Source organism: Saccostrea cucullata, unplaced genomic scaffold (genome assembly GCF_032062105.1).
Source record: "Saccostrea cucullata isolate Sc308-1 unplaced genomic scaffold, CSIRO_AGI_Scuc_v1 ctg1143, whole genome shotgun sequence".
Classification (NCBI taxonomy): Eukaryota; Metazoa; Mollusca; class Bivalvia; order Ostreida; family Ostreidae; genus Saccostrea; species Saccostrea cuccullata.
Genome location: NW_026931334.1, coordinates 19,471 through 45,661, shown reverse-complemented (window position 1 = coordinate 45,661; position 26,191 = coordinate 19,471). Strand labels below are relative to the sequence as shown.

The window sequence follows — 26,191 nt, the reverse complement described above, 5'->3', positions numbered from 1 at the left end:
TAATTGAGGATTTGAGGGCATAATTTTTTGCTCTGTCTGTCCTACTGTCTGTTTGTCTATTTATCTATCTTATTTGTCTATCTGTTTGTCTATTAGTCCGTATAATTTTTTTTTATATAAAATTTAACATTGGGTACCAACATATTTGAGCTTTTGTCCTTGACCTTGGAGTTTGACACACTTTTGCAAAAAATTACCCAACTTTAACCTTGTCCATAACTTTTGAACTTCCATACGTCGAATATTTCTGTATTAACGGTTGAAAGACATTTCCGAAGATTTATATATTTTTTTTATAATTTGACCTTGACCTTAGAGCTTGATGCAGTTTTAACCTTGGACATTCCTTTTGAATAGTTGATATTAAGGCTAACACATTTCACAAGTGTATATCTTGTGCCAAGACATTCCTTTACATACCAACAATTTTGCGTTTTTGAACTTGGAGATTAACCTATATTTCAAAAGCCTTTTAATTGCATGTATTGAATTATATGATGATTAATCATTGAATCTGAATGAACAATTAAAGGCTAAACATGGACATCTCTCATAAAGTCCTTTACTGATATAAATTTATTGTAGGGTCGTAAGCAGCTAAACAATAAACTTCAATCATTTTAGCTAGGAATTGTTTCCATACATGGTATACTGGTGTGTAATGGTTAAAAATCAACACTGCATATCATCCAAATAGCAATTGATGGCCATTATCCTGCTCTTTAATTATTACACCTTTAGTATCAAGATCTAAAATTCTGTATGCCTCTCTTTTAGTCTTCAATTTTTTTAAAAATTTGCCATAAGGACTTTCATCTTGTGCGATGAAAAATTGATTAAAGAAAAAATTAAAATCGTATCGTTTAAATTTTAAAATAGTTATTTCAATGTCAATCGATTGGGTTGCGTGATAATTTGCATAAACGCCGAAGGCGTTTATGCATAAAATTATCATGCAAACCAATCGATTGATCATCGTCATGAAATTGAAAAATCTGACAGTTATTCCTTATATTTACATGCTTTGATTCCGCCAATCCACGTGCTCCAAACCCTGCTTCTGTCTAGCTATTTGTTCCGCCCTGCACGTGGTTTTTTTTGGAACTGCGCCAATACATTGATTGGAAATAAAGTACATTAATTTTACAATTTGTACTTTTATCTAAGACAAAGACATTGGAAATGTAAATATTTTTTCATCAATGTCTTTCTCTAGAAAATTATCCACATATGATGTAGATGTGTTAGATTCAGCTGTTTCTTATAATTTGATTCCAGTGTATGGAATCTATAAAATCAACAAAAGAAGTTGATGCTTAGTTTTTCAAAAAGTCAATGGTATGGTATAACGTGTTGAACTGAAGGCCGAAGAAAACGATTCCTTCGTTAAATTCCGTGTGGAATTTAATTATTTAATCATAAGAGTAAGAAACAGGTCTGCTAAATAAATGTTCCCAGTTAGTACCTACAAGGAATTCATAGCAAATCGTTGAAAAACTTTGTCTCCGAAGACTAAATAGATATTACCGATGAGAAACTCGGGGAACTTTTTAATATCAACTTCAGAGTTTATATGTGTAGAAACAGAATGATATAGCTGACTTATGACAGGATCTGAAAAATTAATGCAAATTCATACAGGAAGCGTGTACTGTAAAACCAACAGAGAAGAACAGAACAAGACATGGGGACCTTAAAAAAAATAGTATCAGGAAATTAATTTTAAAAAAATGTATTTTATCAGAGGACATCCTGATACGTTGGAAAGACAATTTTACGAAAGTGTTCAAAATGAATGAACAGGAAATAACAGTAACAATAACAATCATTTTTTTTTAAGACAGACATACTGCTCCAGTAAAGAAGATTAGAACAGTAATTCCAAAATAGTACCAGGAAAAACAGAAGGCATATGCAATAACTTGCAGAGCTTTCTAAGGCTGAGGAATACTGGACACGTGTCATCTTGAAAAGTATTGTATGGAAGATTTTCAAATCAAAAGAATCACCAATCTGAAAACCAGCCTTATAGTTCAAATCCTAAAACATGAAACCTAACAAATTGCCAAAAATTATAGTTCAAATCCTAAAACATGAAACCTAAGAAATTGCCAAAAATTATAGTTCAAATCCAAAACATGCAACCTTACTAATTGCCAAAAATTATAATTCAAATTCAAAACATGAAACCTAACAAATTGCAAAAATCATATGGGATAGTGTTCTACAATGTAACAATGGCACTCAGCATAATCATTGATATTAAAGATGTTGCTGAATTTTACTTAATCTTGAGAAGAAACAAGACCCATAACTACAGGCTATATGCCTTCGATGAATATTGCACACTAACATGAGTGTTATCTCAGATTAAGAGATTTACGATAGCACAACACTTAAGATCATGAATCTGCAAAAGAATATAATAAGGAAAGATATGTTTGTAGTTAGGGTAGATATACATAGAATCCATCCGAACACCCTTCAGATCAAGGGTTGTATTTTTAAGCTGGTGACAAACTGGAAGAATGAAGAGGGGTTGACCATTCGACACTTGGAAGAGATCTGAAGTGACAAAATTGAAAGAAAATGGGTATGGGTGAATCCAAAAGTCGGATACAGATATGATCACCATGGAAGTCTCTGTTGAGGATTAATAACTAAAAGAAGTCTACGTAAAAGATATAGCAATTAACATTCCCCCAGTTAGTGACGAAGAAAGTGCTAACTTCATCTAGGATTTTTCTTTCCATTTTTAAACTCTAAAATCAATTCAAAATATAATTTTAACAAAATCTATATAAATATTGCAAAGCTGAAGATAGATATGTGAATACTTGTTTAAAAAACAGTATTCTTTTTAGCCAAGGATATTTTACTATTAATCAAATGCTTGGTCATATAGTTGGAAAATATTTCAGAAAATGAAGATTTTATTACAACAAAAAAGTACACAATATATTCATTTGAATGCATTGTAATTTTTTTTGGAGATTGCAAACATTTTGGGGCGTTATCTTTGAGATTCAATTACCTGCAGGGTTGTGGCATTATGGTTTTATATTGTAGTCTTTGACCATAATACAAGACTTTCTGTGAATTGTTGGAGAGAGTTTATCCTCTTCCCACATTGGTCAATCGACTACCATTTACTCCCTATTTCTAGAAACATTCCACACTAACAAACCTTTACATTATTATTTTAACCTCCAAACCCTTCATAGTCTTTTCTACAGCCAACTAAACTCACTCATTTTGAATTTTCTGCCATTTTGCAAAAAATTACAATGAGAGTTTATTGGTCCATAATAAACGACCATAAAGGATTAAAAGGTGGTTAAACATACAAGTTTGTAATAGAATATGTCTAGAATGAGGCAGTAAAACGTAGTTGATTGACCAAAGCTGGAAAGTGGAGACCCCCCACCCCACCCCCATTGAGCAGAAATGTCCACCTGTTGCGTAAAAAATCGAATATATATAAAAACCATAGTGCTACAGCTTTGCAGCTAATATTCAATTGACTGGCATGTATGAGCTAGGCAGTTGTACATAATTCCATGCTTTCCATGTTTTATTCTCTGGTTTGAGCACGTTTTTAAGAGTAAAGCAATCAAGGAAGCATACGTGTCAGGGAATTCTCCTCTGCTTTCTCCTGATTTAGTCTACTTTCTTCCTGTGCCTTTTTAGCTTCCTGAAAGCATTCCTCGCACATTATACCATTCTCTGCGAGATTACTTAACATTCTATTATATGCTTCATTGTCTGAGAAGAGCAGCATTTGGAGAGTAGCTTTCAGTAAGCCAATCTGGTGACTGTAATACTCCCCGGTAGCACACCAGTTAGCAAAGTGCTCACAGTTGTCTGATGATATACTGTACAATGTTTCCTCATTCTCTATCTCGGCCCGTGCTCGGCGGATGATTTTAGAACGAGTAAAGGGTTTATTTTTGTACTGAATAATATACACATCCTGTTTCTTTAAATCGAATTTCACGTCTTCCTCCCGCAGGTACGCTAAATTCCCGTACTGTCCCACAGTGATCATACACAGTAGTATCCCCTTGGCCACTTCGCCAGCATTTGCACTGCGGTGAATAACTCTCAGAAAACCGGAAGTGGGGTCGTCCTCATCGGGCGATACCTCGACAACAATGGCGTGGTGTTCGTATCCGACAGATCGGTGGATGGTGATGTGGTCTCCAGGGGTCAGTTCTAACATTGACTCTACCTTGTATTTATTGAAGCATTGAAAACATACACGCTTGCACTCATCTGGGTTGACTATGCTCCAGCTGGCGCCGAGACTGGAATAGATTGAGCATCTTAATTTGTGTAGAGACAGTTGTTCCGGGGTACATGAGTAATACATAGTCTGTTCAAACTGGTGATAAGTGGACTTTTGCCTTGAGAAGGGCACGAGTTGGCTGAATTTTTTATTTAACGTCAGTGGTTCAATCTTTGGAGACTCTGGTTCTGATGAGTCTGCACAGTCTAATTCTAAAATTGAAATCAGTGTTGCACCTTTCTTGTACACTGCCTGAGTGTAGTCAAACTTCCTTCGACAACTTTTTGTCCCACCAGAATTCTCTTTATCATCCGAACTCTCTCCGATATTTCTTTTCTTTGCTGAGTCTGAGCTCATTTTCTGATACACAGCTTGAGTCCCTAATGTTCTAGTGCACTGTTTCTGAACACATGAATTCTCTTCGTGCTGTTTTTCCTTGTAGAGCTCTTTTAAAGCCGGTTTTCGAGCATATATGGTCTTGAAATCACCTGGTCTTTTCGGTAAATATTTGTTATCTGTAGTCCGATTTCCCTCGCCTTGTCCATCTTCAGAACCACTAGTATGTAAGGAATCGGAGTTTTCCGACTCCATCTGTTGTTGTAAATATCCGATTCCTTAATAAGTACTAAGACATCACCTATAAAGAGAAAAGTAATTACATGTAAATCGTTTATATGGTCGGTATATTGACCTTGTTAGCAAAAATGTATAACTTATTATTGGTATAACTTATCATTGGATCGCATTTCTGCTCACTTGTTTCAAACCCATGTTAGGCTCTTTTTTTATACTGAATTGACTACGGATAGGCCCGTCTACCTCATTAATACATAGAGATCATGGCAGGTGTAACCGATCAACAGGGGATGCTTACTCCACCTAGGCACCTGATTCATTTCTTCTATGTTTACTTTTTTCATAGTTATTAGTATCAAGCTGGCGTTTTATTTAAGAGAAGTTGATTTCGAGTGTGTCCAAAAACTTTTTTTTTCATTTTATGAGCGGTCTTACCCTTCCCCATTTGGTCCCTCATAATACCGGTATGTAGACAAAATTAAAACAATCAAGCTTTTGTATGTAAACTACAGGCTGTCAGTGGAAACTGACACTGACACATATAAACAGATAAAACTGTAGTCTGAGGTATTACATGTATATACTGGCTTCATAATAAATTTACAAAAATTACAACGTAATAAATCACTTTAAAAACCTATCTCCCTGTGATTTGAGGTAATTATGTGGGAGGAATTTTTATAATTGCTCTATGACTATTTAGAGTTTTCAACTGACGTCAGAACAATGTGTTTTGGTATGAGATTCCAAACTGGCAGGTTTCTATCAGCATGATCAGTGAAGGACAATAATACAAGTATAGTTGCCTCAGTTTTGTAAGGTCAAAACAACTTGTGAAAACCTGTCTGTGGCCTTAAAGAGCGGAGGATAACGACAGAGACCAAAATAAAGAATTTAAATAAATCGAGTAAATAATCGGCAGTGTGATCCCTCACAGTCACGGGGTCAACATGAATTTAAAAACCTATTGGTACTTAGTAACATTGCCTATCCTAGCTTGGAGGTCCATCATACCATGAGTTTAATTTTACAGAACAGTTGTAAGAAGATGAGTACTTCAGCTTCAGGGTCGACCCTAAGACCAGGGGGCCGTGGGAATTTCCCAGCTGAATGACGTAATACTAGCTAGTAACCTGGTTACTCTGGTATTCCCCCCTCATCTCCCTGACAAGGGAGAAACCCAAGACCCCTTCTACTTTTTCAATGTTGAACCCTGCTATTTTTAAATTCTTAGGGACGACACTGATACTTATTGTTTCAATTACTTTGACAATATCGAGGTTTCCTGTTTGTATATCTTTTTTTCAATCTTCTGTTGCATAAAGTACAGATCATCAAAATATTTTTTTTCTTTTTTTTCTAAATGTATTGAAAAACGTACAGTGGATGAATTACTACGGGGAAGTACTTAAAGAAATTTGACCTGCAAGGCTGTCGTCCTTATCAATTTATCAGAATCTGGTAACAATAACTATATTGAACAGATATTAAATTTATGTCATTTAACTACAAATTGAAGATCTTCCAATCAACACCTACGTACATTACGTTTGATCCGCTCCACATTTTCAAAGTGCACACTGCAGATTCTTCCAGTTAGTGTTCCCATCCTGATCAATAGTCCATCCAAAAGAAGACTGTCGGTCGATGTACAAACAATGTTGCGTTTTCATTACTATAAATAATATAAAACTTTCCCCATATTTCTTAACCGATGATCTTATTCATTTCCTTACACCAAAGATGTGTATAATCCACATGAGTAGTCGAGTGTGTCTGTGAGCGGGGCCCTCCGTGGGTTATGTCTATTTGTCACAGGCGATCCTACATGTACAGCTATCAGACATTCGCTACTGGGAAAATAAATTGTATGTGACGATACATTGCAGGAAATTGACGGGGGTTCTCCGAATAGCTATAGGTATCATTGCTACTGTATTATTTCATAATAATTGTGATCTTCTATCAATAAATATTCTTACAGTGTACTACCAATGCATATCGTCGTAGATCCCTCTTTGAATGGACTTGATATTATAAATACTGGCATTTAAAACAGCTAAGTATCTGGATATATAATGAAAATAAATCAAGCCAGTCATTTATTTTATTTAATTAAGTATAGATATTAAGTGAAAAGCTTCATGCTTAGCAGAAATTGTACCTTTAAATAAAAATATCAACAAAATGATATTATCGACAAATAAAAGAATCACATTAACTAGTATGAGGAAGTAAGAAGTAAATTTTCAAATATTTATATATAATTTCCCCAAGAAGTCTTAAATAGAAGTAACATTCACTTAAAAATCGAAATGTTGAAAATAAATTAAAAAATGTTTAAAGCACGAGATTTTTTGTTGTATATATTCAACTTAGTATAAAACAGGGCATAGAAAAAGTTTGTAAGCCACCGTGGGAGATTCCATGAAAATGTACATCTTGGTTTACTGGGAAGTGTATTGAAGGATGTCGCCATGTTCGAGATATGTTTATAGAATAATTTAGGGTAAACAGACGAGATTTAGAAAAACAGTCATTTTATGCAATTGCCTATAAGTGACATCTGAAGTACAGTAATGGCCTTAAAACAAAATCTTTATCGTTCATGACTTGCAGAACCCAGAAGTTTCGAAGAAAGTTTGTTTGAACAAATTATATAACTGGATTTTCAAAACTTCAGTGAAAATATTCCGGAATCATTTTGACGTAAAAGGGTTGCGAGATCCTTTTATCAAAATGTTAACGTTAACACTGATGTGATAACTTCATAAGTTGTATTCGAAAGAGCCATGTAGCGCATTTGATAGGCATTTTCGCCTACTGTAGTAGTGATTTCTTAAATGCATTAACCGAAATTTGGATCTTGAATTGAAAATTGAGTCGGCTGTGTCGTCGGTAAGGCAGCTATGGCTCTTTACTCCTATGGAAAATAAAACCACCTTTTGAGACAGCATACATCTACTTCTGAATTTGAATGACCATCTTGAATTTGAAAGACCCTGTATTTGTTTCTAATTAAGTAACAAAGTAATTGAACCAAACGAAAAACCTCAAAGTAGCACGAGGCGCTTTTGTGAGTACGATCACTTTTCAGGGGAGGGGGACTGATTGTCATATAGATATTGCTCAAAAAATATGTAAATTAATCTTCCGCTTATATCTGTCGCTGACGAAGGGATTGGTCCTGTTTTATGCAAGGTTAAATAATATGTATCCTGTTGTTCATACATCTGTATTAACAATTAGTTTATATTTTAAAAATAAAAACAAGATTTCTTTCTGAAACACCGATGCCCCCGTCTGGCGGGCTTGGCGGCGTTTGGTGAAGGTTAAAGTTTCTCAAATACAAATGAAACCCAAAGGTCAAGATCGAGATGAGAAATTATTTTACCCTAAGAAAGGACTTGTCCCAATGAATAAACGTGTGAAAATTGAAAGCCCAAGCATTAACCATTCAAAAGTTATGGCTAAGGTTGAAGTTTTCCTTAATTGTGGGTCAAACTATAAAGTCAATATTAAATGGTCAAATAAAGGTACCCAGGGGAGGCCATGTCATAAGAAATATACATGAGAAAAAATATAAATTTCCCAATACCAACTGTTCGAAAGTTATTGCAAAGGTTAAAGTTTTTCGAATGTAGGTCAACTCCAAGGTCAATTTTTTTTTTGGTATCCAAAGAAAGGCAACACCACAGGGAATAAAACATGAGGCCCTAGTTCTAACTGTTCAAAAGTTATGTTCACGGTTTTATTTATTTATTTTTTTTAAAAAGGTCAAACTGAAAGTTCAAGGTCGAAAATATTTAAACCCATGGAAAGGAATATACAGCCCTAGCACAAACTGTTCAAAAGACATGGCCAAGGGTAAAGTTTGGTAAATTCTTGCAAACGTACGTCAAACTCCAAGGTCAGGAACACGTGGTCAAATATGTTGGTACTCCTCACAAGGAATACACATATATGAGATGCGAAAGCCATAGCTCCAAACCCAAACGTTATGAGCAAGGTTGATTTTCTTTTTTGCGAGCAAACAGCTTGATAGACAGACGGACAGGGCAAATACTTTATCTTCGATTACAGACCGAGGTATAAAAATAATTTATGTAATGTTAAGTGTCAGTGTAAACATTTTAGAGTAAGAGCAACAGTCTTCAGTCTAGGTAAGTACTGTACTCCTCAGATGTGTGTATTGAGATATTGGCAATAGAATATTGTGCAATTATTGCTAGTGTCAGGTCAATACGATGATTATACAAATTTCATTTAAAAAATGACATCTCACCCCAAAAAAGCACCGAATGCGGGGGGCCGCAATTCTTTGAATTTGCTTGTGATCTTGTTTTTCTTGAATTGAAAATTGAGTCGGCCGTGTCGTCGGTAAGGCAGCTATGGCACTCCTACAAAAACCACCTTTTGTTTATATAGACGTATTTACCTTAAATACTTGCAGCTCCTAAAAATCTTCTATCTCATTCTGGTCTAGAAGACTACTGAATAAAGATGTTTTCGTCACAAAGAAAAATCAATATAACTGTCTAATAGAAAGAATGCACAAGGAAGATTTTAATAGATAATTTAACAAAATTAAAGATGAAATCGTGAATGCTATTTTTACATTTTCGTCTTGTACCTTGTCTGACTGTTAGATAAATAAGATTAGCCGTTTCTTTTCCTGTGTAAAGTTATTAACAGGAAGGAACCCAAATTTGATTTCTTTTCATTTCTCACTTGAACAGAAATTCTATTCTGAACATGTAATGAGTTCGTATCTCGGCCGCGACTGACTCAGTCGATAAAATGGGTAGCAACTGTTCCTTCGCTAAGCACTCGGCACTTAGTGAAAGTTGCGGGTCCTTCGGATGAGACCTTAAAAACCGAGGCCCCGTGTCAGCGGCAGGCGTTGGCACGATAAAGATCCCTCACTGCTCAATGGCCATGAGTGCCGAGTAAAGGTCAAAATTTGAAGCCCTTCACCGGCATACGGTGACGTCTCCATATGAGTGAAAAATTCTCGAGAGGGACGTTAAACAATATACAATCAATCAACTGAACATGTAATCGAAGTGAAATGCTCATGCAACTTTACCAGTTTTCTTAACGACGATGTGAGGAAAAATGGCAACATATGAGTTTCAATTTTTCCTCACATCGTCGTTAAGAAAACTGATAAAGTGATGTGATTCAAACCTGTTTTTCATAGAATAAATCTTACAATTGCTTTACGATTGGATTACATAAAGCCCAGATTTCCATAATTTTAATTTCTTTGAATCGAATAGTCTTAAAGATCAACTTTGAAATATCATGTGATGCTAAATGATAACCAAAGGTAAAAATAAATTTACAATATCAATTAAAATTTCGAAGTTATATTGTTATAAGTAATATTCTCTTTTTATTATCATTTTTATTTAAATTTAAATTCTACAAGATCTTATTTAAATGCATTCAACATTCTTTGATCCTATACAATACAACATTCATTATACTCGGGCTAAGATTAACAGCTTTCCTTGGCCTGAAAAGAGGCTATCGAAATCACTGTTGGGTGATATCTTAGATGGTTCAAACAGCAGATTTATTTTCTAAGCCTCCGTTTTAGCAAGCAAGGAAAACAAGACTTTTAAAAAGTATACATGAATACTGTTTGAAACTAAATTGATTCAGATAAAACATAAGCAAGCATTAAATTCACATCCTGAGAAAATGTTCCATATCATATATAAATAGACGATTCATTCATTCTGAAATTCAGTTTATACATACAATCCCATAAACAATACAATTAATTTAAACAAAAAAAAAAATCACTTATCAGACACTCAATGTTTTCATCTCTTTCACACACACATTTCAAGCTTTCAACTACAATGAAAATCATACATTTGATTCCCAACTTTCATTCATTTTTCCTCTATAAGTTGTTTCCTCAGTCTTTCCTTTCACTCATTTTTTCCTCTATAACGTGTTCCTTCAGTCTTTCCTTTCACTCAGTTTTTCCTCTATAACTTGTTTCCTCATCCTTACAAGATGTGCTTCCTGTATAGTTTTTGTTCCCTTCTCGTCAGTTTTGGCACGCTCCTCAAATAGTTCGGGAAACATTGGTCGTAAAATAGAATCCCTGAAACGATTTAATCCGTATCAATATCAGTAGATATTAAAGAACTAAAATCTTTTAAATACCAGAAAAATTATTTATTGAATTATTTGAATGGTTGTTATGATGTAGAAAATCATGACATTTGTAAATGGAAAAAAAAATCTTAAAGAATTATTCAAAAAAAAAAAAAAAAAAAATTTAAATTAATTTGACATACTGAATTTGTCCTTTATTAAAAAAAAGTTGTAAATATGTCTTGCATCCGAAAACTTCATGAAGTGTTTGGTACCAAAGATGGTTTCTTTTCTACAGCATATAGGACGTATATAATTAGATAATTTAGTTTTAACCTTGGTATTGTCAGTAGCTTTTGAATATATAGGCTTACACATATACAAGAAAAATAAATAATATCAGGTGTCAGGTTGATCCATTAGATAATTCCAATCCGTGTTTCACGCCATAGTTTACATGATGCCAAAATAATCCCGTATTTCCCGAAAACCTTTGTTTGATTTCCGGAATTAATACATTTCCGGAATTTTTTTCCCAACTCAGAAGAAAAAACGAACGTTGAATCGCATATTTTTCACACGATTTGTTACATATTGTGTAGCAGTGACGAAGAATAACTTGTTTTCGTTTCGCCATTACACTCTGCATTTAATTATATGGAAGAAATGGAGGTGAAACATACGGAAACAAACCGAGGGAATAAAGCTATTATCGTTGATGGCTATGTCTACCGGAAAATCAATACCCTGAAAAATGGTAACATTGTGTACATTTGTAGTGTGTCTAAAACTTGTAAAAAGTCACTGACAACAGATTCTGATGGCATTAATATAGTGAAATCAAGGAACCAACACAGCTGTAAAAACGAACCTAGCGAAAGAAAAGCCGAAGCGAGACAACTCCGAGTTCGTCTGAAAAAGCAAACCCAGGACTACATAAAAAGTCCTGCTGCTGTGGTGAAATCGGCATTATCAAGAGGTGAGGACAGCAATCTGGAGGATAGAGATATTAGGAATGCTTCGATGGCTTTGTATAGACATCGTCGGAGGAACTTGGTAACAGTTATAGAAAGCATATCCCCTCCTCAAGTACAGATAGAGAGGGTAGATGGACATACAATCTCGCAAAACGGAGAGGTAAATATGTCGTTTAAGACATAATTTTTGTTTTTACTTAAAATTATAAGTACACCACTTATTTCCATATATCTTAATTTTCAAATAAAATAAGTAGAAGTACACACTACAGTTAATGTTCGGAGGGAATTCCGTGAGAGGGGGTTATAGATTGCTCAGTCTCATCTGAAATGTTCAAGTAGCCTTTTTAGGGCACGTTAAACTTTATGATTTTATTTCTATTTTCCGAATAATTCAAACTACATGTAAATCCAAAGTACTTTCATGTTTGCTTTCTTCTTTAACATGTTTAATGAAACAAGTCTGCCAAAAAAAAGGAAAACATCAAGACTCCAAAACTATTTTGTGTGAAAAGGGGATTTTTTCTAATTACTTGTTGGTCAAGGACCATCTTCGCTAGCCAAGGGTTTCCGATCCGAAATCTACAACCCCTTGTCTAGCGAAGAGGATGGTCAAGGACAGATTTTCTACTCTTTCAAGGACCTATTTTTCTATTTCCAAAAAAAAAAATCTATCACCCCTTTCAGAATCAAATCATCATCCTCTTTATGTACGGGGTTAAATATTAGTCAACCTTTCGAGAGAGAATATTTGGCATGTACAATGTAACTAGGTCTATGTGTAAATGTGCCTTACACTGTACTCTCTGTTAATAAAATAGCTTCAACATGCTCGACAACAGCTGAATGGGTGATTCAAGTATAAAAGAAATTCTGCAAAGCTTACTTATTAGCTAGTAGTCTGTTTAATCCTAAAAATCCGAGGGCAACTGCAGCTGGCAACCAGTAACCCCTCCATTTACCTAGTAACGAATCGGGCACCTTTGCTTTCGGCATACTTTAACTTTTACTTTCACTTCATATATTTTACTAATTAGCGAAGGGAACCCTATCAAAGGAAAATGAGTATTCTCGGTATTTAATGGGCCATTTGCAAATATCAACACGAAAATCAATTGTCATATGTCAATTAAAATGCTATATATCATGATATAAACACATTTCTTTTTTATCAATTCGAAAATAGCTTCTACGTTCATAATGTACTCGAATTTATATAGTACGCCTTAACAAAGATTGTCGACGATCAGCTGGTAAAAAAACGCAAAACATTTTCAGACTCATGTGACAGAAATATGCTGCTAGTTAAAACGTAGAGGCTAGTTTTCTTTTTTATTATGAATTATTACAAGTAATGAATTAGATTTTGATTTGCAATATCATTTTTTTTCTGAATAATATCAATGTTTAAGTGGGACATAACGATTTTGAAGATAATACAGTCACAGACCTAGAGGCATATCGAGAGCAAGAAAAATTCCGCCAAACTTGTCTCGGTTTAAACAGGCTATTTTATTCGGTATTTTATGAAGCAATACAGAATTAATCATTGATGTATCATGTAGATTGTGTTTTTCTTTCATTTTCAGGTAAAAGTATACATCGTCTTATCTTTCAAGATGTTCTAGTTAATTATAAAAGACAGTAAATCAAACCCAAGAGAAATTTTCAGGTTAAAATAATAGCGTTCAAATACCAATATAGAAATTAACAAATTAAATGAGAGATCAAAAAATTGTCATCTCTTATCTAGGTAAAAATGAGCACTCTGGGAAGTATATTCAAGTACACAAACTGCCGCCTTATCAGAGGTAGTGACCTAATTACAGACGACCTCTGGGTCAGAGATGGAATCATTGTCAACCCAGAGGAAATCTTCTTCCAGGAGCGACTCTCAGCAGACGTTGTCGTAGACTGTGGAGGGGCCATCATATGTGCAGGATTCATTGATGTACAGATTAATGGTACCTTTTTCTCTTGAATTCTCAATTGTGCATACAATTGGGTATTTTTGGAGGGGTTGTTTGAAAGAATGGATTATATTATATTTAAATCTTTAATATTTGATCAAAAGAATTTATCTATGAATAGCTATTTACTGATTGTAGGGGCTATATATAGACATAATCCATTTTATTTTGATTTTCTTTAAGGAGCATTTGGTGAAGATTTTTCAAATACAGACAACATTGAGGACTGTGTGTCAAAAGTTGCATCTGGAATTCTGGCACATGGAGTGACCTCATTCTGTCCCACTATTGTCACATCCAGTGGATCTACATACAAACAGGTCTATATTTAATTCTTTGGATTTTCACATATCTTCAAAGGTTGGACTCCTAGCTGTGTTTGCCTATTATTATTACATTCTGATAATGTGCATGTTACTATGTTCAATTCAAGATACATGTATTTTATTGAGTATTACTGGCCACTGGTCCAAAGTACAATCATATTACCGGTACTGTGTATATATGTTACTATGTTATTATGTATTTACATATATACAGATTCAAAAATAACATTTTCTGGAATAAAGGTATGTTTTAATTGAAAGGAAATTTTTTTTCTACTCAGAATAAAAGAAAAAAAAAGAACATAATTGCATGAAGATTGTATTTCAGGTTGTTCCAAGAGTAAAGAAGAGAAATGGCAGTGAGGAAGGGTCTGGCATTTTAGGTGATTTAAATGTATACTATTTCAATCTTTTTTAAATGTTACTTAATTTTTTTCCAAAATATGGAATATTCCATTTAACATACCAGGTAATATTCATTTATTTACATGAACATACACATGTATACTTATTGTTCAATGCTTGGTATATGCACTATATTTGAAAATATATGTATCTTCTTTACACTTACTAGTACTGCATATATAAAGAGTTAGTGTGTATGATTCCTGTACAATAATATATGTTATCCTTTATGCTGCTGATTAAAATTCACACAAGTTATCTTGATCCTTGAAGGTCTGCATTTGGAAGGTCCATTTATCAGTAAGGAGAAGAAAGGTGCACACGATGTGGATTTAATACAGACCTTTAACAATGGAATGTCTGATGTAACAAACATCTACGGAGATGACCTGAGTAATGTTGCTATAGTAACACTGGCCCCCGAGCTGGAGAGGTCGGCAGAGGTTATCAGGGAACTTGTGTCCAGGGGGATCAAAGTCTCTGTTGGTATGTCCATTTATTGTTGTTATTTATTGTTGTTTAATATCCTTGGTAAAATATGGCTGCCAAAAATTTCAAGTAACATGAATTTAAAATTGCGACAGATTTTTTTTTTCACACGACTCTTCTAATTCCTTTGCAAAGACATTTTTGTGTATTAATTACTAGCCTATGAAAACTTTAATAATTGGACTGATTTCAGGACATTCTGTTGCAAACTTGATACAGGGAGAAGAAGCAGTTAACAGTGGTGCTACATTTATCACCCATTTGTTCAATGCTATGCTACCAGTGAGCAAACTTTACATATAATCAAGAACTGCTAACTCAATGTTATAATGAATGTTATATTGTGGAACAAAAAGCTAATTTGTGTATTTTTGATAGTGTCAAATGATAATTATTAAAACATCACATTTGTTAGCCCAAATTCTTAGTGCTATTTTGCTCCTTTCCTTTTTATAGTTCCACCATCGTGACCCTGGTTTGATTGGCCTGTTGACCAGTAAACGGGTCCCCAGTGATGTTCCGTTCTACGGTGTGATATCAGACGGCATCCACACCCATCCAGCAGCTCTCAGAATTGCTTACAGGTGAGCTGCATTACGAAGAAAAGATTATAAAAATCTATTAATTAAAATTGCTGTTATTAACTTATTTTGGCATTAAAATTTTCTTAAAATCTTCTCACATTATTGTATTATTATATCCCCATATCCAGCCAAACATTTAGTGCATTTAGTGTCGTAATTCCAGTACCTTATTGCAGGGTTGACCAGAGGGGTATGGTGCTGGTGACAGATGCTATTTCAGCGATGGGGCTTCCAGAAGGGGAACACAGATTTGGTTCCCAGACAATGGAAATAAAGGGAAATAGAGCTGTCATCAAGGGCACCCAAACACTCTGTGGCAGGTAGGCATTTCACTAACCACACATCTTACAAACAAATTCTATATCTTTGAGAAAATTTACAGATATACATGCAAGTTTTTTTTGTTAAAATAATGTGTTCTGTACATGGCAGTCAGTTTGCATGAAGTGTTATTTTTTGTCATTTCAGCATAGCAACAATGGAAATGTGTGTCCAGCACCTCAGGAAATCAACAAGTATGGTCATGATAATATTTATTTATATCTATTTTTCAAAGAAAGTAAATGTATTAATTTCATATTTGTAAAGATATTTACTCTGAAATTAATTGTGCTTCATGTGCATAGCAACAGTTGCTGTCAAACACAAACAACTTACAATTTTTAACATATGAAGAGGAAAAGGTATTTATAGTTTTACATTTATGTAAGTTTTATTTTTTGACAGAATGTGGGACAGTTAGAGCCCTGGAGGCCGCCACCTTCCACCCCGCTCATTTTCTAGGAATCACTGACAGGAAAGGAACTCTGGACTTTGGGACCGATGCTGACTTTATATTATTAGACGACGATCTCAAAGTTTTGTCAACCTACATAGGAGGGGAGCTTGTGTGGAGCAGACAGGATTCAGAATAATGTGTACAGAAAATAAATATCTGTATAGGAGTAAATTTTATTTTATATATGTATTACAATAGATAAAATATTATTTTTTTATTATTTGTATAAATGTCTAGAGGTTTGCACTGCCTTATACATCGTTTAGTTATTTTTTTATGTTTATTATTTTGCTGGTGCTTTAAAGTAGGATTTTTGTTTTAAAAATCAAACCGTATACATTAGTAGTCTTAGGTACAGCAAATTAAAAAAAGTGTTGCTTTTGCTCTTTTCACTTCTATTATACCTCGTATATGTATATTTTTTGTTAAAGACATACAATGTAAGTCAAAATAATTACATGTATATGTATTTATGATGATATGATCAATCTTGGTCTGACATTAATTAAATTTTTGTTATTCATTAAGCAGTACTGTCTGATTATAAATTTAATAACTATACTCTATATTAATGTAAATTGTTGAGAAAATGACCAAAAAGCAAGTTCATATTTATAACAAAGAAATTTTTTGGGCAAGTTTAGCTATGTACTTGAAAAAACCCCCACATTTTCCTCACCCTTTTGGTTTGCTTTTTATTACCTGCCACTGCATACTATAGAACTTGTAATATGCAGTCAGAGTGATCTGCCCTTATATCTAAATAAAAATAAGATTTGTATCTCAACTTACTCAACTAGGAATCAATTCAAGCATTTTTAATATTGGCTTATGCCAAGATGAATTAGTTTAGCAATTTATTGTCAGAGGGGTGGGGTGGGGGGGGGGGGGGGGGGGGAAGAAGTCTATTTTTCTAGGTTGAAAATCTCTTTTTACATTTACAGAATGTGATTTGATCTGGTAACTCAATACCTCTACTCCCAAATATGTGGTATTACAATATGATATTGAACCTACTGAATATCGATAAAAACCATGTTTCTGATTTTTTATCCCCACTTTTCCCAACTATGTATATTTTGGTATTGTTTCTTACTGTTCAATTATATGCAATATGTTTTATTTTTGGATCTTTTCAGCAGTGACTAATGAGCAATTTACAAGACTTGAAAGTAATCAAATTCTAATTTCTACTGATTTTGTCTCAGAGGGAAAATAATTTTATTGCAATATTGAGTAAACTTGCATGTAATTATGAATAGGACAGTTGTAATGTAAATTGCTGAATCAATAAATAATATTTATGTATTACGCAATAGAATACTAGTCAGAAAACTATTTTTTGCTAAATTTCTGACCAATGCTGTTGGCATTTTTATGAATCTGAAAAAGAAATACAAGCTAGACACAAGCTAGAATTTTCCACAATAATAAAAAGATAAAAATATGCATTTGAATTTAATTTAAGAAAGGATTTAAGGTGTCAAATGATAAAGAAATGTATCTACGTGTAGAGTATTGTGAGCAATGAGCTCACTGAATGATACCCCTCGCCTCCCATATGGTGATAATGGAAAAGTCCATGTTTTGTTGTGGCTGGGAAACCCAAAATATGTGTCGAATCATAAAGTAAAATAGGAGTTGCACAATGGCAATACACATGTATGTAATAAAGATTCTGTGAAAGTTTCATTAAATTTCACTCAGTGGTATAAGAGGAGTTGAGGATAAGAGATGGGTACCCCAAAGCGTAACAGACATACAGACGGATGGTCGGACATACCGATTACTATATACCCTCCTGCTTTTCAAGCGGGGGGTATAAAAAGAAATATATGAAGAGGAAATGTTACAGAAAAAAACAGGCGCCCCAAATTAAACTAGAGGTACTGTGAGCGATGAGCTCACTAAATGATACCCCCCGCCTCCATATAGTTATAATGGCAAAGTCCATGTTTGCTATGGCCGGAAAACCCAAAATATGTGTCGGATCAAAAAGTAAAATAGGAGGTGCACAATGGCAATATGTAATAAAGATTCTGTGAAAGTTTCATTAAATTTCATTCAGTGGTGTGAGAGGAGTTGCGGATAAGAGATGGGTACCCCAAAGCGTAACAGACGGACGGACGGACGGAATTAACGATTACTATATACCCTCCCGCTTTTCAAGCGGGGGGTATAAATATATCACCGTTGAAATGCGACATGCTCGTACATACTTCTAGAGAGATAACTCGGAGCACAGGAGTTCGCGTACCTATCAATTTGACCGAAATTTTCAGTAAACTAGCGGTACTGTGGGCAATGAGCTCACTAAATGATACCCCCGCCTCCCATATGAATATAATGGCAGTGTCCATGTTATGCTCTGGAAAATCAAAAATATATGTCAGATTAAAAAGTAAAATAGGAAAAGCGGGAGGGTATATAGTAATCGGTATGTCCGTCCGTCCGTCTGTCTGTTACGCTTTGGGGTACCCATCTCTTATCTGCAACTCCTCTTATACCACTGAGTGAAATTTAATGAAACTTTCACAGAATCTTTATTACATATTGCCATTGTGCACCTCCTATTTTACTTTTTGATCCGACACATATTTTGGGTTTCCCACAGCAAAACATGGACACTGCCATAATATTCATATGGGAGGCGGGGAGTATCATTTAGTGAGCTCATTGCTTACAATACCTCTAGTTAATTATACCCCCGCTTGAAAAGTGGGAGGGTATACTGTAATCGGTATGTCTGTACGTCTGTCTGTTACGCTTTGGGATACCCATCTCTTATCCGCAACTCCTCTTATACCACTGAGTGAAATTTAATGAAACTTTCACAGAATCTTTATTACATATTGCCATTGTGCACCTCCTATTTTATTTTTCGATCCGACACATATTTTGGGTTTCCCGGCCACAGCAAAAAATGGACTTTTCCATTATTACCATATGGGAGGCCGGGGGTATCATTTAGTGAGCTCATTACTCACAGCACATCTAGTAAGTTTATACATGTATGTCTTTGGATAATTAACTCAAGCTCACCACCAAGCAAGCGATATAGGTAGCCTCAAACTCTAACGTTAAGTGATTGTTATAATACCGGGTATTTGACCGCACAGAAAAACCATTATATTTCCAAAGTTTTAGGCATTAATGTTAATGGGACCGTATTTTGGCATAGTATTAAAAGTGATAGAGGAATTCAATCAGACATTCATCGTACTTCAAAGTACACAATAACTTTTAGATTGATCCGCGAACTTTTTAACAACCTTTGTAATGTACTGGAATTATTTTTAATGCAAACTATTCCATAAAATTATATCTCTTGTTTTTCCATCTATTTTTATGGCTCGGATAACGCTTTCGAGAATTTTGATACTTATTAGGCTAGCACATGACGTTGCGTGTGACCAAGAATCACTTTATACATACATGTAATTTTAATATGATGTACATACAGCTGTGATTTTCTTCATGGACACATTTTGTTAGAATTCATCCATTTTTAGCTCTCCTGAGCTGAAAGCTCAAGTGAGCTTTTCTGATCACCCGTTGTCTGTCGTCGTCCGTCTGTAAACTTCTCTCATTTTCACTGGACCATTTTTAGCCAAACTTGGTACATTAAGCATACTTGGGTAAAACTAGGGGTGTTTAATTTGTAAAAATAAAAGGGCTAAGTCCCCTTCCAAGGAGTTATAATCAAGAAAAAACAAAGGTAGGGTGGGGTCATTAAAAAATCTCTTCTGAAGAACCACTGAGCCAGAAAAGCTGAAACTTTTATGGAAGCATCCTGGAGTAGTGTTGATCCAAGTATTTCATTGAAATAGAAATGCATTATGAAAAAAAAGTTAAAAATTTTAATTCTTCTCAAGAACCACTGGGCCAGAAAAGCTGTAGCTTATGTGGAAGCATCCTAAGGGTAGTAAGTGTTGATTCTAGAGTAATTCCCACCTCTGATGTTTAGAGGTATGTGTTTGTTCTGCTCCTGTTTTGTATTCATTTTTTTGTGGACTTTGATATTGAATACTTTCCGTTATCTCCATATCCTTCATTCAGATCATGGCCCCTGGGGGTAGGGCGGGGCCACAATAGGGAATCCAAATATTGCAATAAAATATATAGGAAAAAACTTACTCGGTTGCGCAATGAGGCCCATGGGCCTCTTGTGTAATCATATATTGTATTTTGATTCCCTGTGATTATGCAAGTGTTTTCATGTGCCATAATGCAGTTGAAATGTATGTATCTTTTAAGAAAAAATACTCACATTTTTAATCTGATTCCCCTTAAATCATCGAATTGGGACATAATTCAAACCATCTTTAACTGATTAAGGTAGAATTGCAAACAATAAATCAGCTCAGTATCAGTTAATGAAAAGGATGTTCACAATTTCGAAAGAATTGACCGTAATAGAGAACAATTTTCGGATAAAAGAGTCATTTAAAGATAAATGTTTATTAGCTTCAATTTCTACCGTATATGTGTGATGTTTTCGAATTTTGTATTTTGCTCCTAAAATTAGTTAACTTTTTCAACTTTAGAATAAACCTCCAAAGTTGGCCTCAACAGCATTTTGTCCGTTCAGCGCCGATTTTTGCGCGACATTTACCCAAAAGTCCTTCAGTACAGGCCTGCCTTAGATAAAATTGTGATATTTTGTAAGGAATATTTGATAGGATGGTTTTTAGGGGCACCCTTGCCATAGGTTTGAAATTCACAAAAAACTACAAAATAAGGATGTGTACACTGTACCTACTTTTGAAATTTGTACATTTAGAATCACTTAGTCAATATGGACCGATTGGACCAAACTTGCAACAAAGCATTCTCGGGTGAAGAAGATTCAAGTTTGTTCAAATGAAGGGTAACACCTTCTATCCTTTGGAGATAAGCGAGAAGTTCAAATTTTATATACATGTATATCATCTTCCAAAAATCTTCTTCAGGAATCACTGGTATCATATTGATATGGAAGCAACCTCAGGTAGTGTGAATCAAGTCCGGTAATCATTTACAGGGGTATCTATATAGGCTGGAGCAGCATTTTTCACATCTACGAATATTTAGGAAAAACTTCAAAAATCTTTTCAAGAACAATATGTATAAAGCTTTGATTAGTCATATTGATATGGATGTATCCTGATGTAGTGTAGATTCAAATTTTTTCCAATAATGCCCCCCCCCGAGGGGGGGTAGGGTCGGGACATGATGCATATGGGGGGATCAAACTTTTATAAAAAAAAAAAGTTTAGGTAAATTCTATCAATTCTCTTTTGCAAACAAGCTTTAAAAATGTCTAAGAACAAAAGCTGTGATTAGTCATACTGATATGAAGAAAAATCTGGGATCATAATTGGGTATCAAAGCTTTGCATAAGAATAACCAGCAGGGAGTTTTGCATCAAAGCGATCAAGTCATTAATCGCGAATGATGTTCCCCGCATTTGTGATAACCTGATATTACCACAGGCACCTGAAGTATGGATAATACCCCCCCCCCTTTTTTTAATTAAAAAAAACAATGTAAGAGTGTACAGTGTATAATATACACGTGTATATTTTATTATACCGAATAGGGCCATTCTTTAAACGTGAGAAAAAGAACAATCTGCTTGCATATAACGACATATAGATGTGTTTGACGGGGAAATTATATATTTTTGAGGTATTATACACTCTTACATTGTTTTTAATTAAAAGAGGCGGGGGGGGGGGGTATTATCTATACCTCAGGTGCCTGTGGTAATTACAATCTTTATTTATAGAATATGACGCAGACAGGGATACCCGATGAATACCTTTCGCATATTTTAAGCAAATAATTAATCGTCGAAAGCGATAGAAAGTATTTTATTATAATTATTTTTTGACAATTTCAGATAACTTTGAAAGTCTAATTCAGTGTTTGTATTGCCTCAAAGGTGATTGCGCAAACGTACTATATTCTTACTCGTAAATTTAATTTGGCGGTGATGAAGCAGCATTTCCGGTTGAACACCGTCGCTAAAGCCGGGCATTGCTCTTCGAGCAATGAGCCCGGCTAAAAATGAGGAACGGGGAAAATCTTTTCAAAACAACAAGACCTTGACTGAAAACATTGAATTAAAAGTATACTCAGTGTAAGGTTCCTTTGGTTCAAATCATGACCCCTCCCCCCACCGAGTAAGGCTGCACACATCTTTAAACATTCTTTCTTGAAGAACAACAAAGTCATTAATATAGTCATGTATGGAAGCATCCTGAGCTGAGATAGTTTAGATTATTTTTATGCAAAACATGACAAAGGGGCAATAAAAAGTTAAACATATGAATGCTAGTATATATAAGAGAAGAAACCTAGCTAGAGTCATATTTACTCAGGGAAGCGTTTTGGCCTCTTTTTTTTCTTTTTATAATGCATCCATTTGAGAGTATGTATACCCATGCATGTTGTAAAGTTTATTATACAAACTACAATTAAAATATAATTAAATGAAAAGATTTATCATTATCTATTCTATTATAATCATTTGTAGCGATCTTTACTTTGGTTTATTTATGACCTGACAGATTAACGGATCTTTAATTTTTAAGAGTTCAGCTGTTCCATTTTTTCCAGCTGTTGTCCAACGATTTTTATTTGTACAAACGGACTGCAAAGTTACATTACCGAGCAACCAAATTGTTTTATTGCATAATGTGATTGTAAATTAAAAGCTAGAAAGGAATTCAATATTTGTAAATAGAAATAGAAACACTTATTCCAGTATCTTTTAAAGTAAAACGCAATACTCTCAATTCTTATCTAGTTCCAGTGGTAACCGAAATCATGTAATGAAATGTTACATCTATTGTCCGGTGTGAAATACATTAGGGAATTGAAGTATCACAGATTTAGGAAATTTGGTTTAATTTAACCATGTCAAGTTTAGTAGAACTTATTTAGTCTTCTTCGTGTTGTATAAAAATTCTATGCATGGATGAATGCTTGAAGTCTATACCAGCTGAGAAAAACTCTACATATACCTATACCATGTAATCTGTATATTCTATTTCTTAAAAAAAAATGGAATTCGTTGCATTAAGCTTTCCACTGGTTCGTTATAATTTATTTAGATAATTTAAGATAACATAATAAAAAAATACACATTCAAGATAACAGAATGCAAATTCAAAATAACATGACGAAAATTCAATATAACGATGCGATTTCAAGATATCAAGATGCAAACTCAATGCAGATTCAAATACATTTAGCAAACATGTTCCGACTTTGCGTTTCGATTAAGTTTGACAGTATTAACGAAAGAAATTTTTTCTTTTGCAAAAATGAAAACCACATAACCAAAAAATTTTATCAATATGAAAATTGAGATAATTTTGAATCAAATAATTTTTAAGACAGGGATTCTTAAAGTTTGAACATCAGCAGCGGTTTTCAATTTAATTAACGTCATTTTTATGTGTTCTAAAAAGTCACAACATTTTCAGGCAAAGAAAATGGAATTTAAAATCCAGTTATAATTTTATAAATATTTTATTGTGCTAAAATATAGACATTAAAAGTCGGGACATGTTTTTTGATAAACCCTGTACTAGTCATGAAATATGTGGAGATAACGAACAGTATTCTAGCTCAAAATCAAAGTACTGAAAGTACTCATGGGAGATGAACATTGTTATCTGAAAGATCTCACAGTAAGTATAGGAACATCTTCATGCATTCAGATTCAAGTTAGCTAGAACTGATTTGTTAGAGATACAAAACGAAACATTAAAAATGATTTCTATTGCATTTAAATAGCCAAGATCATGGGACTGTTCTTAAATTAGCTTCAGAATTGTAGCTCTCCGAAAAAGAGATTTTGACAGACCTGAGAGCTACAATGCCATCCATTTAAAAAAAAATTGTATATTCTTTGCGCACGAACAGTTTAGTTTAGTTCTGGATTAACAACCACTTGCCGAAAGAGCTAGCTACATGTAAGTCTACAAATTTTTACCTATACATGGCTGAGTAGTGAGGGATCGATTTGTGCAAGCACATACTGCGACATGGGATTTCGGTTTATATGGTCTCATCAAAAGAGATTATCTCCATATGCATCCCACAGGATTCGAACCTGCGACGTAAGGATCAATTAACACCTTACGTTGAATCTCTAGAGCAAACTATTTTAACAACTGCGCAACGCGAGTGAGACTTAAAGTTTGTGATTTTGATTTGATTCAAATGTAATTAAAAATCAGTCATAGTTTAACGAGCTACTACAAGAAAAAAAAATAGTTGTAATCATGAGGAACGATCTTTCTCACAGATCGATCATTGGGATCATTATACCATTGTGTCCATGCACACGCATGTATTCATTAATCTTAACTGTTTTAGTTACATAATAAAATCAAATGATACATTTTATAAGGTAATACTGCAATACAAGTACACACACACATTTTCAAGTTCAGATTTGGTGTTGTACACGTGACCAACTGAATGCTGATAAATTCATGACATTAAGGATGCAAAATTAATGTCATTTGAAATTGTGTGATCGAATATGAACAAACTTTAATGCTATTATTTTTTCCCATTACCAACGTAAAAAGAATGAGTTGCATGTATCTGGTCTGACAAATAATTTTCCAGTCTAACAGGTCATTTTACTTGTCAGAGCAAATAAATATTTTCCGCAGTGTTTTTTTGTTTTTGTTTTTGTTTTTGTTTTTGTTTTTTTTTTTTTTTTGTTGGAAAGGTTGTTCTGTCTCTTTATTGCTGAAACAAATTGAAAGAAGTTGGGTTAAACCTTAGCGTTCCTTTCCTTACATCTTTGTTTAAGTCTCTATATTTATACAATCGCGTCAATGTCAAACCAGTTAGACCAGTTGTTGTTCCTTGGATGACCTAGCACTTTTTGTAATGGAGCGTAGTGGAGTCAGCCGAGGATTGCCGAATGATAAATGACGGAAAATTGGGACTTTTTTCATACGGAAATCAAAATTTATGTGTCATTTCTCAAGAAAGATGACAAAAATATGCTATTCAAATTAAGTTAAATAAAATTCTATTTCATTTACTTTCAAATCATTTATGAAAATAAGATTAATTCAGAAAAATGAGTCGGACTATTTTTATTGCGGAAGTTTCTTCGAGTTTATATAGACTGGTACGAGTTTGTATTGAATATCACAGGGGAGTAAATTGGGCGACACAGAAACACCACGACGGCCGCTATATAATTCATTGTAAAATTACTGCGCTAGAAACTGCGTGACAGCCTAGGGAGTCTGAACATCGTTCAACTCCCAAAAAGTCCATTAAACAAAACAAAATAGGGGCGGAGCCAACAAAGTATATGATGCAAATTCAAAATAACTATATGCAAATTCGAGATAATGCCAATTTCTGATAACACAATGTAAATTGGTTTGGTTTGAACATATTTTATTGCACTAAATATATACAATGGGATTGGGCACAAGTTCTAAAAACTTAAATCGCCCTCTCCCTAACAATATAAATTAAAGATAGATATTATGCAAAGTCAATACAAAATAATGCAAAATCAAGATTACAGATTCAAACTTACGGATGTAAGAATGTTTCTTTGAATGTAAAAGAAAAGCATTAAAATTGAATTCAGAACATTAAAATGTAATGTAATACGATGGATCGATTTTTGGCTGACGTTTTTCACAC

The 26,191-nt window shown here is 34.2% G+C and overlaps 2 protein-coding genes across 7 annotated transcripts; one reads left to right on the top strand and one right to left on the bottom strand.

Annotated features, from left to right (window-relative positions):
- Positions 1–2,913: 2,913 nt before the first annotated feature.
- Positions 2,914–9,434, bottom strand: LOC134232242 (uncharacterized). Of its 4 annotated transcripts, none has more exons than XM_062714195.1 (4): positions 9,303–9,392; positions 6,847–6,931; positions 6,404–6,717; positions 2,914–4,925 (listed from the first exon to the last, which is right to left on the bottom strand). In XM_062714195.1, the coding sequence occupies exon 4, from the start codon at positions 4,877–4,879 to the stop codon at positions 3,614–3,616; it is 1,266 nt and encodes a 421-aa protein (XP_062570179.1). In that variant the 5' UTR covers positions 4,880–4,925; positions 6,404–6,717; positions 6,847–6,931; positions 9,303–9,392; the 3' UTR covers positions 2,914–3,613. The 4 variants fall into 4 exon arrangements, with proteins under 4 accessions (XP_062570179.1, XP_062570180.1, XP_062570183.1 ...); XM_062714196.1 differs by having other exon boundaries at positions 6,408–6,717; XM_062714199.1 differs by having other exon boundaries at positions 6,413–6,717.
- Positions 9,435–11,501: 2,067 nt separating this feature from the next.
- On the top strand, positions 11,502–17,048 carry LOC134232240 (N-acetylglucosamine-6-phosphate deacetylase-like). Of its 3 annotated transcripts, none has more exons than XM_062714192.1 (10): positions 11,502–12,118; positions 13,712–13,922; positions 14,112–14,248; positions 14,571–14,637; positions 14,933–15,145; positions 15,342–15,430; positions 15,605–15,732; positions 15,909–16,052; positions 16,201–16,247; positions 16,459–17,048. In XM_062714192.1, the coding sequence occupies exons 1-10, from the start codon at positions 11,639–11,641 to the stop codon at positions 16,644–16,646; spliced, it is 1,704 nt and encodes a 567-aa protein (XP_062570176.1). In that variant the 5' UTR covers positions 11,502–11,638; the 3' UTR covers positions 16,647–17,048. The 3 variants fall into 3 exon arrangements, with proteins under 3 accessions (XP_062570176.1, XP_062570177.1, XP_062570178.1); XM_062714193.1 differs by having other exon boundaries at positions 11,503–12,118; positions 14,583–14,637; positions 16,459–17,046; XM_062714194.1 differs by lacking the exon at positions 11,502–12,118 and adding an exon at positions 13,209–13,270 and having other exon boundaries at positions 16,459–17,022.
- The last annotated feature ends 9,143 nt before the right edge of the window (positions 17,049–26,191 follow it).